At 35.9% G+C, this 17,132-nt stretch overlaps 1 protein-coding gene across 4 annotated transcripts in view; it reads left to right on the top strand.

The window, feature by feature from the left end:
* The window catches only part of LOC131989129 (solute carrier family 12 member 6-like), a 57,259-nt gene that overhangs the window by 5,398 nt on the left and 34,729 nt on the right, over positions 1-17,132 (top strand). For 3 of the 4 annotated variants that reach the window (XM_059354323.1, XM_059354321.1, XM_059354324.1), the window contains exons 2-3: positions 3,343-4,074; positions 15,395-15,489. In XM_059354323.1, the coding sequence (XP_059210306.1) occupies positions 3,870-4,074; positions 15,395-15,489 (300 nt within the window). In that variant the 5' untranslated portion in view covers positions 3,343-3,869. The remainder of the gene's footprint in view (positions 1-3,342; positions 4,075-15,394; positions 15,490-17,132) is intronic. The other variant, XM_059354322.1, reaches the window with a different exon arrangement.

The following is a 17,132-nucleotide window of genomic DNA, read 5'->3' as shown; positions in this document are numbered from 1 at the left end:
ATTTAAACACAAAACACATTTAAATATGCAAGATGACTGTAAAAACTAACCTCATGCCTCTTTGGGGGCTAAAACATAAAACATTGAACTCCTTGGCGTTATCTTTACAGTTTAATCTCACTGAGTTAGTTTAACGAGCGACAGGAAGTCTCTTTTAGTCCTTTCAAATAAAAGCGTACGTTATTAAAATAGGTTTTTGCATAGTACTGGATATATATCTTTTATTTTTCCCATGTTTGCATGCAGCGATTAACCAATTAATTGATCGTTAACGTTAAAGATAATCGAGTTGGAAGGTTTCTTCCAAACGCCCATCCCTAATGGACATACCCATGCTCAACTTTGTTTTATTAGCTAACACAGATTTGGTGCTAAATTTAACCACATTTTGTCACTCGTGAACTGAAAGATTAGTCTTAAATTCATTCTAAATACCGCAAGACTTTTAGAAACATCAGAGAAAATTCCGTGCTGTGATTTGGTTTTAAAAACTGAAGAATTGCATTTTTCACCAATTGGGTGGTGATTACTTCTGTTCTGGAAACTGCTGATAAACCTTATTATCAATATACCTTCAACCTCTGAATGCTCCGGCTTTGTAGTTAGTGGTTGTAAAGTTTCATGAGGCTGTGATTAACCTGGAGGGCACAACAGGTCAATTTATACAGTGAGGTCACATCTCAAAAAATGGACTACTATTGTTGGGACTGAAATCATCACACATGAATTAAATTAGGCTTGTTAAATCTACAAGAGTCTCAGCTTCCCAGTGATTTCCAGTTGATGCAATTCCAACACTGGTTAGGGACCCGAATATTCAAATAAAATGAAAAAACACATTTGTACAGCATGGATTTTAGCAAAAAGTAGCCAAGTCTGTAAAGCATGGGTCTCAAACTCGCGGCCCGCGGGCCAATTGTGGCCCTCGTGACGATATTTTGTGGCCCTCACCTTGATATGAAAGTTAAATGTGAGTTTTATATAAATGCCACTTTACCGTGTTGTGTGTGGAAGGTCCCTTTATTGCTCCAGCTGGAGCTTTGTTTCACTTGTTTCTATGACGACGTTAACAAAAAGAAAGGCAGCTGCTACCGGACCGTTTATTATCTGCCGTGTTGTTGTTACCGGAAGAAGTGGAAATGTTATGTAATGTAATTTTGTGTCTTTTTTTGGTAATTTTGTGTCTTTTTTTTTTTTTTAGGAATTTTGTGTCTTTTTTTTGGTAATTTTGTGTCTTTTTTGTGTGGTAATTTTGTGTCTTTTTTTTTTGTAATTTTGTGTCTTTTTTGTGTGGTAATTTTGTGTCTTTTTTTTTGTAATTTTGTGTCTTTTTTGTGTGGTAATTTTGTGTCTTTTTTGCGTGGTAATTTTGTGCCTTTTTTGTGGTAATTTTGTGTCTTTTTTTTTTTTTTTTTAGTAATTTTGTGTCTTTTTTGGTCATTTTGATACTGCCTCCAGCGGCCCCCAGGTAATTTGAGTTTGAGACCCCTGCTGTAAAGGGAAGACTCACCAAAATGTATTTTTAGCAAGCAGATAGTTGGTACCAATAAATGCTCGTCTTGTTTCTCTCAATACCGTTATCGTCTCACTTAAAACGGAGCCGGCTCCAGCCTCTGTCCTGCTCTAATGTCAGCCGAGATCGCTGGCGGTCCCACGGGTCTCAGAGGATTAAACAGATTATCTTGATAGTTAAACACATCACAGAAGTGCTGCTTGGCGAAAACTACTACATGATGCTGACACGAGATCTCTTAAGATTTAGTGAAAAATGTGAAATGCAGACTACATGTTGTAGATACAGGTGCATGTTAATAAATTAGAATATGATAGAAAAGTCCATTTCCAGTAGTTAAAGTGAAACAGCCCCAACAAGTATTGAGTCATATAGATGGACATACTTTTCAGAGGCCAACGTTTCCATATTAAACATACTTTTTAAAATTGGTCTTTTTGTAATGTATACACTGAATTTTAGGTCTACATTAAATGTAAGCCACAATCATTATAATTAGAAGAAATTACATCCAGGGTTCGTACAGGTGCTTGAAACCCTTGAAAATGCTTGAATTTTAATGTTGTGTTTTTAAGGTTTGAGAAGTGCTTGAATTTTGGATAAAGTGCTTAAAATTCTATCTGCATTTCTTTAACAACTAAATTCTAAAGAATAGAAATATAATTAGTTGGAGAACCTGAAATGAAAACGAAAAATAATAATTTATAGGCCCCGTTTACACAAGGACGCTCGCGGGTGAAAACGACAAAATATTTTATCGGAAGTGCCTTTCGTTTAGACGGTGACAGCGTTTTGGGGGCTTAAAGACGCAAAAATCTGAAACCACCCTCCAAAGTGGAAAAGTTAAATACGCTCCGCCGTAGCGTGTCCGTCTACACTGACAAGACACAAAACTCTGCTCAGATCTGCTCACGTCACGTACGTGTTTACGTCACATGCATGCTCCAGTACAGGAAAATAAACAAACGTGGGATTATTTCCATGCGTCGGACCTTCAAGCTGCTCTGGCAGCTCTAATAAACTTACAGGAGTCTTTCCACCAAATGTACAGGATATGTACAGATAGTATTAGTGAACAGAGAAGGATCTGTAATTACCTCTATCACATTTTGGATGCAGCAATTGGTCGGAGGCGAGCCAGACGTCTGTGAACGAGACCTGGGAGATCTAGTGATGGTGGAGAACTTTGTGGAAGGAGTAGCTGATGAAAATGTGTGGCGTGAAAACTTCTGCATGCCCAAAGATGCTCTTATCGCTTTAAGTGATGCCGCCTGGCTGCATACAATCGAATTTCACACACTTTTGCGTCACCGTATGCACGCAGATTTCCTCACGAAAATGCTCGTCTAAACGAGGAATAAAAAGTGAAGACGCAACGCCACTTTAGCGTCTTCTGTTCAGACCGTCCTCGTGTAAACGTAGCCTCAGAATGTATGTAATCGAAGAAATATGTAATTTACCACAGCTGTAAGATGCTGGAAAAGCTTGGAAATGGACCATGAAAGTGCTTGAAAAGTGCTTGAATTTGGAAAAGGTGTACAAACTCTGTACATAAATTAAGACATGAAATGTTTAAATCTGTGTTTAATGGTTCTATAATGTGTTATTTCCACTTTTTGAATTGAATGACTTTTCTATGATTTCCTAATTTATAGAGATGCACCTGTACTTACATTTTGAGATATTGTGTTCATTTTCACAACCATTTTGGGCAATTTTGCTGCGTGAACTAATTTATTGTATTTGTTTTTCTCTCTCATCTCAATCATTTCCTCCTGATGTCTTTCCTTCCCACCCTGGCTGCGACTACCATTGCACGCTATTGTTAGAAAGACATTTTTATCTCCAAAGTGCACGTCAGAAAGATTTTAATTGCATTGCTTATGAAACGGCAATCAACAATCCTGGACCATAGTCCTCATCCAAGAGAATCAAGACAAAGAGAAAAGATACAGTAAAGAGTGCAGAAACACAAGAAGAGACGTCCTCAGCTCTTTGTGGTACATGACACATTCACAGATCAGGAATTTGTACTTCTGCATCACCTGTAAATCCACCACAGAATCAGATAGATAATTGAAACTCGTGGGCACAGAAAGAAACCTGTTGCAGATTTTTATTTCACATGCCTGGTGGCAGCCGACCACTTTGCTTCAATGGGGAATTGCAGCTGCAAAAGAATAAATAGTAGAGAACGCCGTTACCTCAGCATCACCTGGAAGATAGCCTAGCCGCAGCTAGCTCAGCGCAGCTCAGCACAGCTCCACCAGCTCGTCCCTGACCCCCCCCCCCCAACCCCCCTCCTTCCACGCCAGGCCCCTCCCCCTCACTTTCTCCGTTTTCCAAGTGACTCGCCATGGCATCAGTGCGCTTCACGGTGACGCCCACCAAGGCGGAGGACCTCCCGGGGCTGTCGGACACGTCGCCTGACATCAGCTCGCGCTCCGGCGCCCGCGTGCGCTTCGGCTCCAAGGAGAGCGTCAACCGCAGCGACCCGCTGAGCGAGGCCACTTCTACTGCAGCGGGGGCCGACACGCCGGACCACAGCAACGTGGACCAAGGTGAGGAACACACACACACACACACACACACACACACACACACACACGTTAAGCCAAGGTTCTTGAAATCCTTGAAAATGCTTAAATGTATTGTATTGTTAACCAATTCTAAAAATGCACACAAAAAAGAAAAAAGGACATCTAAATAAATAGCTAAATCATTGTAAGTGTATGTCCAGTATCAGTCAATTGCAGATCATTTAAAAAAGAGCCTGAATAAAAACGAATCAAAAAGCTGTATGACACCATTTCTCAATGAGTTTTTATGTTGGGTAAAAAAAAAAGTCTCTATATGGGAGCATAACAAAAAACATGTTTGATGATAAAAGGATAAATTGGTAAGGCTCTAAACCATGGGTCTCAAACTTGCGGCCCGCAGGCCAATTGCGGCCCTCGTGACGATATTTTGTGGCCCCCACCTTGATATGAAAGTTTAATATGAGTTTTATATGAATGGCACTTTACCGTGTTGTGTGTGGGAGGTCCCTTTAATTCCTTTTTTGGTCATTTTGTGTCTTTTTCTGGTCATTTTGATACTGCCTCCAGCGGCCCCCAGGTAATTTGAGTTTGACACCCCTGCTCTAAACTAAACATGTACGCCTTTCTGTTTCTTTTGGGGTTTTTTTCAGTTCCACTTTACAAACTGTAGAAAGCAGCATGGAGGCCAGAGAAAATCTTGCAGCAGTTACTTCTTTTTTTAAATTATATATCTGTCACTTATTCAGCCTCTCGTCTGATTTGGAAAGATGTTCGCACAGAGGTGGAGTGAATTTGTGGCTGAGATGACGAGGCATCTCGCCAGAAAAGGGGCGAAAGTTACCGTTCCCAGACCCGCGTGTCATGTTTCCATCACTGCAGATCAGCACGAGCCCATAAATACCCTCGACTACTGCAGAGTCGTTTGTCACAGGAACTAATTCTGATTCTCATGAACATGGTGCAGCTCATAGCAAAAATCCAAGAGCATTGAATACATATTTTCATTGACCCTTTATAACATAAGGGTCAATGTCGTGATCTAGCCCAGTGTCAGTTGGTGTAACCAGTTATTTTATTCCCATAAAATCTGATTATATACAGGAAAATAAATGTGAACTAAAATGAGAAAAATACAACCCACATTTACATTGCAACATTATGGTATATAACAAATTTTACATAACTTGTAAAAATAAACTAATAAACTGAAGAAAAAAATGGTTGTATTTAGAATATGTTCTGCTTAATATTGACAAATGTCTAAATGTATAAATGGTAAAAAAAAAAGAATAATTTGATGTTTTTTAAAATGAAGTAATTATATGTATGAGTCCACTAATATATAAAACATAATATAGAATACAATGTAGGTGGATGAAGTATTTAATATTTATCATTTTTCAATCCTTATTTGTCACCGACCGTTATACAATCTAAAGTCACTGTTTGATATGAATTTATAATCTATTTAAAAGTTTAAAGGTATTTTCTGACATTTTTAGACACACTGTGAGCAAAATGAATTACCGTAACACATTTTTAAATAAAAAAAACCTGCAAGGTTTGTTTTTTTTGTTTTTTTTCTTTGGCAAGCACTTAAATATGCTCAAGGGTAGCTGGTATCACCAAAATGTATTTTATTGAAATATACACATATTTTAATGCAAATAATTTTATCATTACCGTAACATCTAACCATTTTTTCTCATCAATTTTCATTCAGATTTAGTTTTTTATACATTGCTAAAAACATTATGTTTGATTGTATTCTGTTAAATTATACATTTTTAAACAAATGTATATTTATTTTTATAAAGTTTATTAAATATTTATTGTATATAAGTGCGGGGAAACCATGACATTTTTATATGGACGCATTACGGTAATGAATTTGGGAATCAAAAATATGTTTAAAAATATTATTTTAACACAAAACAATGAATTGTGCCTCATTATGGCTATATTGTTCATTCATATAAGTGAAAAAAAGTGAAATATATTTAGTTTAATAAAGTATGTCCTTATAATCTTCACAGACAGACCTTAGACTGGCTTCATGGGAATCACTCAGATTGTAACCTTTCCCACTAAATAAAAAAGCGTGGAGTTTTTTTGTCCAATGAGAACAGAGCTTCCTGCTTGGAGATATAAAAAGCGGATCACACCTCGTCTGCATACCAACCTGTCACTCTGTTGAATTTAATCCCACTACTTAAATTGCTACACACAGGGAATCCACTCTTAAATCCATATGTTGAGACGTATAATCCAGCCACGCCTCCAAACTGACATGTTGGCTTAAGAAACAAGCATGTTGTGCTGAGCCTCCCTGAACCTGTCTGAACTTTAGAAGGAACTTTTTTTACAACAGATACTGAATTTGAGAGTACAAAATTAGGTTATTATCAAGAAAACCATGGAAAATGTCTAGATATCAGCTCTTAAATGAAACTCTTATGAGCTATTTTTGTTGTTATCGTCATATTTGTCCAAACAAATGTACATTTAATTGTACCAGAAATGAAAACGAACAAGAAATTGAAGAAAACAATGGTCTAATTATTGTTTTCCATGACTGTATATATGTGTGAAACGACGCTATAAATGAACATACACTCCTTTCACATTGCTAGTAGACGAGTATAGATGGTTAACCAATTCTAAAAATGAATGCATAAAAAAATAAAAAATAAATAGCGAAAATGACTGTAAGTGTATGTCCAGTATCAGTCAATTGCAGATCATTAAAAAAAAAAAAGAGTAAAAATTAATCAAAAAGCTGCATGACACCATTTCTCAATCAGCCCACGCATTATATGTTATGTAAAGAAAAGTCGTTATATGGAAGCATAACGGAAAAAAACATGTAAATAAAAATAGAATTTTTATTTTTTTGCACAGATACGACCATGCAAAGATACTCAGAAGGCTTCTTCTTTTCTTTTCTTTTTTTTTTTTTTAAACAAAAAGACCATTAAACTTTTTAATTATTGTATCGAGTTGCACAACTTTGAAAAGAAGTTTCCAAACACAGGATGTGATTCACAATATTGATACAAAAGATAATTTTTTCAAATTTTCTTTGAAAAATATATTATTTAAGGCTGCAGAATGCGGTTTGTAGGCCAGAACATCTCCGCAGCAGATCTACAGATTAGCAGCATTTTTGAGTGTCATGTTGCTTTTGTTTTCTATTAAACTGTATGTAGTAAGGACGACAAAAACGTCAACAAGATGATGTTTGTTTTTAGATCTCCTTTTGTCTCTCAGATGTTCCCTTTGCCATAAATCATAGTTTGAATGGGTTTTTGTTTTTTTAAGGCGGGACACTACAGGCAAAACTGTGTTTATTCATTCGCTGGTTTATTTTAAGCTTTAGGGCTATTTTTCTCCCATAATTAGTCTTCTTTCAGAATAGTGGAAAGTAAACATCCAAAACAAACAGGTGTATATTTTACTATATATAATCCATTCAGGCCTGTGTGTGTGTTTTACATGTTCTATATTGTTGTTGCTATGAATTAGATCCAATATTTTGTCTACTTATAGTCATTTCCATTCAGAATGTATAAAAACCTTTTAAAAGGCCGTTTACTCAAAACAAGTTTTTCCTCATGTTCTGAGCCATAAATCTCAACTTCAGCTCTACTTATGGACACTAAACTTACCAGTTTTACTCCTAACTATATGCTTTACAGAGGAGTTTGTCTATATCTCATTCATACCCTGATTTGTAGAACATTATGTGCCTAAAAACATGGGAAAAATGGATTTTTCTGGCTTTTGACAATATTTATGAAATGATGAAAGGAGATATCCCAATTTCCTTCTATTAAAAACTTTGAATCTAACATATCAACAAAATAAAATAATAACTTTGAATTTTTTCTTTATCCAATGTTAGTGAAATAGTGCGAATTAGCGCATATTTAATGATCTCAGCCTCATTTGTATATATAAACATAACATTTCAGAAAACTTGTAATGCAAAGAAATATTGTCTTAATGTAAGTGACCAACTGGGAATGTTTCATGGTGATATATATATATGTGTATATATATGTATATGTATACATACATACATACATATATAATATATATATATATATATATATTATATATGTATGTATATATGTATATATACATACATACTGTATATAATATATGTATTATATGTATGTATGTATGTATATGTGTGTATATATATGTGTGTGTGTGTGTGTGTGTGTGTGTGTGTATATATACGTATATGTGTGTGTGTGTGTGTGTGTGTATATGTATATATATATATATATATGTGTGTGTGTTAAAAAAATTAAGATTAAGATTTCATGTAAATTGCTACAGAAACTGTATCACAAACAGTGAAAATGAACTTCTAGGCCTCGAGAAACCACAATTGGACGACACAAATAAACAGACACCAAGCTCCATGTTTAAATTGTTGGTTGTATTGAGAGTAAAAAGGCAAATGCCACTTTAAGATTACATTACATTACATGTCATTTAGCAGACGCTAAGATGTGACCCCGTGAGTCTCTGTGGGTCATAAAAATCCGTGTTAGTTTCCTGAGTGAGAGCTTGACTTCAGAATGAGCAACGTGTTGCACGCAGCAGACATTGAGAACAATGGGAGCGCTCTAATGTATGCCTATTGTGGTCATAGTGTAGGTTTCACTTCCCCCACTGCTGTTATCAGCCCACCTACAGGGCAGAAACAGTGATTCACTTCTTTAATGGGAGCTGACAGCAGAAACCTTTCCACGCGGACTCAGTTTCTAACAAATAACAGCACGCAGGGCTAGTCTGACACGAAACTGTGACGAGTAAATTGTAAAAAAAAAAAAAAACGGCAGTTTCCCTCCGACCTCCGTGACTGTGCAGTTGTCGTGCAGTAATTCACTCCCCAAAAGTTGTTCAAGAATAGCTGCACTGATTCACAGGCTCAAGGGGGGGCGGGGGGTTATAACTGTGAAGAGATGTAACTGTATTAGCAAAGCTGATCCACTTAAGCAGTTGCATAGTAGTGGGGATGCCCCACGTTGTTTAATAAGCCTCCATAAATAGAAATCGAGCCGGTTAATCCGATTGAGCTTCGATCAAGCTCTGTGATGCTGCGGCGATTTATTCACAGAAACAAAAGACACACAACTGCACAGCAGCAGCAGAAGAAGAGAAGTACAAAAAAACAAAAACAAACCAGCAGCACGCTGACAAGAAAAGTGCAGTTGTTGATGTGAATGAGTCAGGATCCTGAAAGGCGATGAAGAGGAAAGGAGGCAGGAGGAGTGGAGAGTTATTTTCAGAAAGGCCAAATGCTTTGTGATCCATCATTTCTGACACCAATAAAGTTAGCTGTTGAATTTGATGTGTTTACAGCTCGCAGGGCACATACACACATCTGGTCGAGGTGGCTTTCTGCTTCAGTGGTTACACATATATATACACACACACATTCTTGTATTTCTAGCTTTGTGAGGGCCATATCATTGGAATAGTGAATTCCCTTGCAAGGTTATAATAGTTTTGGATTTTTCATTAGTTTTAGTTTAATTTTGTTGTGAATTTTTGTTTTCAAATTCAGTTAGTTTTAATGAGTTTTTAGAGTGAGTTTGATAGTTTTAGTTTAGTATATATATTTTTGAAATGCTTTAGTTTTAGTGCAGTTTTTACTAGTTTTAGTTTTTTGTAATGGGGTATTTGTTGGGTGGGAGATTAAAAGAGGTCACAGTTAATTTGACCTTTATTTCCTTTGCCTTATCCATCTTCATTATGTATGAAAAAAGTTGACAAAGATGAAAACGAAGGACATTTTCACTATAATTTTAGTTAGTTTTGTAACCACACAATACAGTTTCAGTTAATCATCATTATCATGTAACCTTTAACCCTTAAAACAAAGTCTGAATCTCAAAAAAGCCTTTAAAGAAGTGAGGACCGGCCGAAATGTCCTCACTTTGCAAAAATGTCCTCACTCTGTTGGCTAAGAACGTGTTCTGGTCCCCACTATGTAGGAAATACAAGAACACACACACGCACACACACACGAAGGCTCAGATGTGTTTAACTCAGGTGGGGGACTTTTTTTTAGGTAACAAACGAACACAAACGGACAGCTGCGTTCTCCCGTGTGACGCTCAGCTGAGTGTGAACACTGCAGAGGACATTTGTGTTTTTTCTGCAGTAATAACGAGGCGTTTAACGGACACGATAGACACGCCACGGTTCATGCAACAACAGATGCTTGAGGATGTGTTTCTTTTCATTTATGTTGCAGCAGGGTTGCTTGATTGTGGGGGAAAAAAATCATCATCACAACTGATTTAACACAACTACTGAACTTAAAAAAACTTGTCTTTAACAGTGGCTTCTTAAAAGAGTCAAATATAATTTTTGCCTCTATGTTCCAGTTTTCCATCTCCTCTATTCTTCCTTCTGCCTCTGTGATTCTCTTGTCTTGTGCAGCTAACTCTGTTGTTTTTTCCGTGAGCCGCTGATTAACGTCTTTTTTTAAATCCTCAAATTCTTCTTTCATTTCTTTTTTTATTTCTTCCTTAAATGTTGTGAACTCTGCTTTCAGCTCGGCTTTAAAATCTTGTATTTCTTTAACGATATCTTTCAGTCCTGTCCGTGTTAGCATAGCCGCTAGGCTAGCCGGTCTCCATGTGTTCCTCCTCGCGGTCTGAGTCCGTGCCTGTCTCGTCGTCGCCGTCTTCGGTCATTTTTCGTTGTTTTCTCGAGTATTTTTATTTTTTTTGTCTTCTTGTTCTCGCACCCCTTTCCATCTCCACTTCAGGTTATCTATTTCTACCAGAGTTGTCAGGTTCGGGGAATTTTATCGAGTACTGATCGGGAGCTAGTTCTCTATGCTCCCATTTTGGGCTGGAGCTAAACCGGAAGTCCAAAGAGTCAAATATAATTTAAACTGTAAAAAAAAAAAAAAATTTAATTAATAAGAAATTGAAGTAAAAGCATGGTCTAATAATTTTTTCCATGACTGTAAATAAAAAAAAAATCCAGATGTAAGTGCAACAACTCTCCAGTGAAGCCGTCCAGTCAGTCAGAGTGTTGGCGTCTTTAACATGCTGATGGTCCGGATCAACAGGTTTTGCTCTTGAACATACCATGAGTGTGAGCTGTGTGTCCGTTTTTGTTTCAAAATGCCTTTGCTTTTTTGTTTTTCTTCCTGTATGCAAAGAATGCTTTAATAATTAATTAATTAAACAAACAGAGTGGACAGTAAGAATGTTGTAAATGATCAACCACTTAAAATCTTTAACCAACCAGCTGACCAGGCCTGTTGCTCATTTGTTCTTAATTTTTTTTTCCCCCAACCGCCACACCAACATGCTTCAGCCACTGAATATTAACAGGCAAGTTGTTTTTGCTGGTGTGGAGTCAGTTTCACACTCGCTATCTTTGGCCAAATGAAGGACTGCGTGAACAGGATGGGAAGTCGCCTCCCACCATCCAAATGCTGTTTTTTTTTTTTTTTTGGGTCTTTACATGACTATTGACTTTTTCTTAAGCGTGTCTAAAAACGTGAGATAGTGAAAGTTGCTGATGCGTTGAGGGTTGACCAGCTCGTGTGTCATGCAGCTTCTGGTTTATTTTTGGAGAAATGTAAATCTAGAATGTCGTGATTTTGAGGAAATATCACTGTTTTTAAGCTTAGATTTGGTTATGGCCATTTGTCGGCCATGATTCATTCAAGGACCGTCGGAAATTTGGAATTCCAACAACAATTTATTTTTTCAAGATAAAAATGTATTTTTCCTGCAGTGTGGGAAAATCAGTTTCAGTCCATGGTAAATGTTGTAGTTCTGGCATTTACATTTTTTTCCACTTTAAATTATTAAATGTATTCTTATTATTATTATTATTATTATTATTAAGTTTAAGTTTAAACGTATTTATATTTTGCTACTTTTAAATAGAGAGATATAAAGATTTATAATAATTAAAATAAACACTCCCTACCAATAAAACAACCATCGTCATAAAAAAAAAAGTCAAATAAATACATTAAAATGAATAAATTAAAAACCATAAAAATCGTAACATTAAATAGTAGCAAAAACCGTACATAATATACCTAGAATATTTGGAAGTAAATAATAGAGTTAATAAAATAAAATAAATATTTATTCACACAAAGATAAAAAAAAGAACAGTAACGTGTGTGTATATATATATATATATATATATATATATACACACATACATACATACACACACACATACAACAATATGTGTATATAAATAATCAACAGGCTGATTTAAAATCACAAGTATTAAATTTGGTCAGTCATTATCACTTTTAATAGACAGGTGAAACTACAGAGAGAGATGGGGAAATACAACGAAGGGTTAGATTTTAACACAAGAATGCCTCCTTTTTATTTATTTATTTATTTATTTATTCACATATGTACTAAACAGAATGAGCCATGCTTGCTGTCAAGTCCCATCACGTTTAAGTGTCCTTCTGCTAGATGTGTGTGTGTGTGTGTGTGTGTGTGTGTGTGTGTGTGTGTGTGTGTGTGTGTGTGTGTGTGTGTGTGTGTGTGTGTGTGTGTGTGTGTGTGTGTGTGTGTGTGTGTGTGTGTGTGTGTGTGTGTGTGTGTGTGTGTGTGTGTGTGTGTGTGTGTGTGTGTGTGTGTGTGTGTGTGTGTGTGTGTGTGTGTGTGTGTGTGTGTGTGAGACTGTGGCGGCGCGGGGAGGGAAGTGATGTTGCTGACTCAGCTGCTGCTGATGCAGTGGTCTGTGCTGACTGAGGCGGAACTGAACCGGCGACATGGTGGCCGCTGCATCGAACTGTGTGTTTGTCTGTGGGAGAGACAATATTTCAAGTCTGTCTTAAAGCAACAACGGCCATATGAACTTTGAAATAGGTTTTGGTTTAAGACGGCTATAGTAACAGTTACTTTTATTGTTGCTTCATCTGATTACTCAGAGGGTTTTCCAGCAATGTTTTTGTTCTTTTTGTTCTAACTGTTGTCTGTAGCACTTTAGTAGTAGTTTTTTTTCTCTCTATCAATGTGTCGCACTTGTTTGTATAAGGGTCAATGACGTGATCTAACGCAGTGTCAGTTGGTGTAACCAGTAATTTTTTCCCCCATAAAAATCTGATTATATACAGGAAAATAAATGTGAACTAAAATGAGAAAAAAATACAATCCACGTTTACATTGCAACACTATATATATAACACATTTTACATAATTTGTCAAAACTTTAGAAAAAAATGGTTGTATTTAGAATATGTTCTGCTCAATATTGGCGAAATGTGTAAATGTAGAAATACTAAAAAAATTAATTCACTTGATGTTTTTTAAAATTAACTAATTATATGTATAAGTCCACTTAAATACAATGTAGTTGGATGAAGTATTTAATATTTATCTTTTTTTTTTTTTTACCATTAAAAGTGGTGGGATCCTCTGAACGTCGAGCAGTTTCAGGTAGTTTTTTGCTCTTTTTACATTTTGCTCATGTGGCCTTGTATTTCACTACAATATTTTAGTCCTGTACCTCTATGGAATCAGCACAATCATGGCTAGAAGTGGGAAAAACTCAAATATATTTTGTGCAGAATAACACAGTTATAATGACATACAGTACTGTGCAAAAGCCTTAGGCAGGTGTGGAAAAATGTCTAGAAGAATTGACGCCGGTTTGAAGGCAAAGGATGGTTACCAAATATTGATTTGATTTATATTTTTCTTCTGGTCACTCACTTTAAAATTTTGTTAATTGATTAAAATAAACTACTAACATTTCTATTTTTAAAAGCATTCTTACTTTACAGCATCTTTTCACACTTTCTACTCCTAAAACTTTTGCACAGTACTGTACTTCAAAATTCAAGTTGAATTTCTTTGATATTTTTTTTTACAATAATTGGATTAATATGTGAATAGAACATTTGACCAAAGTGTTGCCTACATTGGGGGGGGGGAAATGGGGGTGTAACAAGCTGTACATATTGAACATATTGAACTTGTCTTGTCCTCTTCTCTCAGCTCTGTGTAGACAGTCTGCAGTTCAGTTGAAGTTTTGCTGAATGTTGGTCTCAGCTGAGTCATTCATGGCTTCACAGTTTTGCTGAGAAGTGCAAAAGTTTATGTTTTTTACAGGATCTTGTTAGTGCAAAGAGTTTCTTATTTAGACATGTTTTAAACGAGACATGTAGAATAAAGTGATTTTGATGACAAATCACTGTTTTATTTTACATTTGGTTGTCTTTTCCTGACTGAAGCATTTGTCGGAAATGAGAAAATCTGACAAGTTCAGATTTTCTGGTTTCTGGCTGTGAGAAACTGTGTAATTTTGGCTGTTTTTTTAGTAGTACAACATGCCTTTCAAATGTGACTGGCAGGTTGTGGTGTTCAGAGGGTTAAAGTCATTTAAATCCATTTGGCAAAGTGTTTATTAACCCTGCTATTCATTTGAAGTCATAAATGTTCCTGGACATTAAAAAAACACCTTTAATTCACATTGAAATTAGTTTTCAGTGTGTGCGTGATTCAGGACAATAACGGGCCTTTCTGTGCTCTGAGCCAAAATATAATGAGAAAAAATCATCTGAAGATAATTTGAGGCAATAACAGTGTGAGTTAATCAAATCCATTGAATATATTCCAAAGTTAAAGCCTTTTTTTCCTTACATAATTCCCTCCCTTTGTTGTTGCCCCCCCACTGCTGCTTAACAAGGGAACACTAACAGTGAAAGTGCATTAAATAAGAATCACTAAATGTTCTGTTAGTGTTTTAAAAATAGACTTTAAGATTTGATTCACAACTTTTTAAAGGATGAGCTTTCCTCTTTTATTTCTATCATTCATATTTCAATTTTTATTTATATTTGTACATACAGTCATGGAAAAAAAACCCATCCACCTTGTTTTCTCTAATTTCTTGTTCATTTTAATGCCTGGTACAACTAAAGGTACATTTGTTTAGACAAATATAATGATAACAAAAGTAGCTCATAAGGGTTTAATTTAAGAGCTGATATCTAGACATTTTCCGAGGTTTTCTTAAAAATGATGATGATTATTATGAAGAAAACCATGGAAAATGTCTAGATATCAGCTCTTAGATTAAACTCTTATGAGCTATTTTTGTTGTTTTGTCCAAGAAAATGTACCTTTAGTCGGACCAGGCATTAAAATGAACAAGAAATTGAAGAAAACAAGTGGTCTAATCATTTTTTCCATGACTGTATATTTAGTATAGCTATTTCTACTTGTTATACAGCAGCAACTGTAACAAAAGCAATTTCCCCCTGAGGATCAATAAAGTATTTCTAATCCTGCTTTCTCTCTTTTGTGTCTAGGTGATGGAAACTCCAAAATCTCCAGCGTGTACATCAACAACACTCACGGGGTGGATGACGATGACTTCTACGACAGAAACCTGGCCTTGTTTGAGGTTAGAAACACACAAAATTGATAACAATCATGCTATAAATGCTCTTTAACCCATAAGAACCCATGGTGACACGGTTGTAACAAACACTTTAAGTCTTCTATAATCTCCCATATTCAGCTTAATGCTTCACATTAACCCATTGAAGCCTGGAAAGCGGATACGTCGTTTTGTAGTATTTGTATAAGCTCTCAAATACCTTTTTGAATTTAATTTCTATCTGCTACAGAGGCTGAAAAATCTATTATTTAGTAGAAGAGTTGACACTTTTTTTCCCAGAATTTTTCCAGAATTTCCAGAAAATTAGAGGCTTATTTTCAAATCGCCCAGCGATTTTTCAGGCCTCAATGGGTTAACTCATTAAATCTCTAAGCGACACATACTCAACACCCTGGTGTGGTGGTCATGTGACTTTAACAGGAAGTGACTTCTCCAAAATATAGGTGTGACTGGAAACAGAAATGTGAAGAAGTAGCTAATTTCAAAAAGCTTTTTTTTTTGTTACGAGGCTAAGTTTAAACCCATTTAACAATTCTAATCCATTAATAGGGTGTCCTGTGTTGCATTTAACTTGTTCTGACCAGATTTCCAGAACAAATTAAAGTCACAATTTTATTTTATTTTATGTTATGGAGATGCAAACAAAAAGGCAAATGGTTATTTGTTTTTATTTATTATCGATTTATTATTATTTGGTTACTTAAAACAAATCTGAAAAATAATTTGTTGTTAAGCAGCACTATTAATGTCACAATTTTGATAAATGTTGTGGAGATGCAAAGAAAAAGGCAAATTTGTAAGCAGAAAACGTCTTGTTTTTTTATTTTAAATATGAAATATTATGAACATAAATACCTTAAACACCCATTGTATCGTATGGAGTCGAATGCCACATCACAGATCTTTGATATTTAGGGGTACTATTTTTTTTTTTTTTTTAAACATCATAAATGTGTTCTATGTGGTTCCACTTGGTCTGTGTTATATCCCCCATAATTTCCCTTCAAGGATAAATAGGTCTGGGTTCTTATGGGTTAAACATACATTTGTGTCAGAGGTAGAAAACCACATTTGCTGCCTGTTTAAAAATATTCCTGTTTTATTTCACTGTACATGGACAGAAACAGAACCTCAAAATAGTGGCTGTTTATTTGCCAAAGTGTCTGCTAAACTAGAGCCAAAAATAACCCAGCGCTTGGCTGGTGGGTGCAGAAAATGCAGTTTTTATAGATTTTGAAGTTCCCTGAAAACACACTGTGTTTATCTCCCACGTCTTTAAGCCGCTCAATATGCTTCATTCTCTGATCTGTTGCCTGTCATCCCCTCTCCACATCTCTCATCTCCCACTTATTCTCCTTTCTTTATTCCCTCTCTGCCTCCCTGTTATTTCTATACCCCTTCTTCTTCTTCTTCTTCTTCTTCTTCTTCTTCTTCTTCTTCTTCTTCTTCTTCTTCTTCTTCTTCCTCCCTTTCTTCTTCTTCTTCTTCTCCTCCCTCTTGTCCTTTTTCTCCTCCCTCTACTTCTTCTTCTTCTTCTTCTCCTTCTTCCTCCCTTTCTTCTTCTCCCTCTTGTCCTTTTTCTCCTCTTCCTCCCTTTCTTCTTCTTCTTCTCCTTCTTCCTCCCTTTCTTCTTCTTCTTCTCCTTC

This window comes from Centropristis striata, chromosome 17 (genome assembly GCF_030273125.1).
Source record: "Centropristis striata isolate RG_2023a ecotype Rhode Island chromosome 17, C.striata_1.0, whole genome shotgun sequence".
NCBI classification, from domain to species: Eukaryota; Metazoa; Chordata; class Actinopteri; order Perciformes; family Serranidae; genus Centropristis; species Centropristis striata.
The sequence above is the reverse complement of the archived record's forward strand: the minus strand, read 5'-3'. Positions and strand labels throughout refer to the sequence as shown.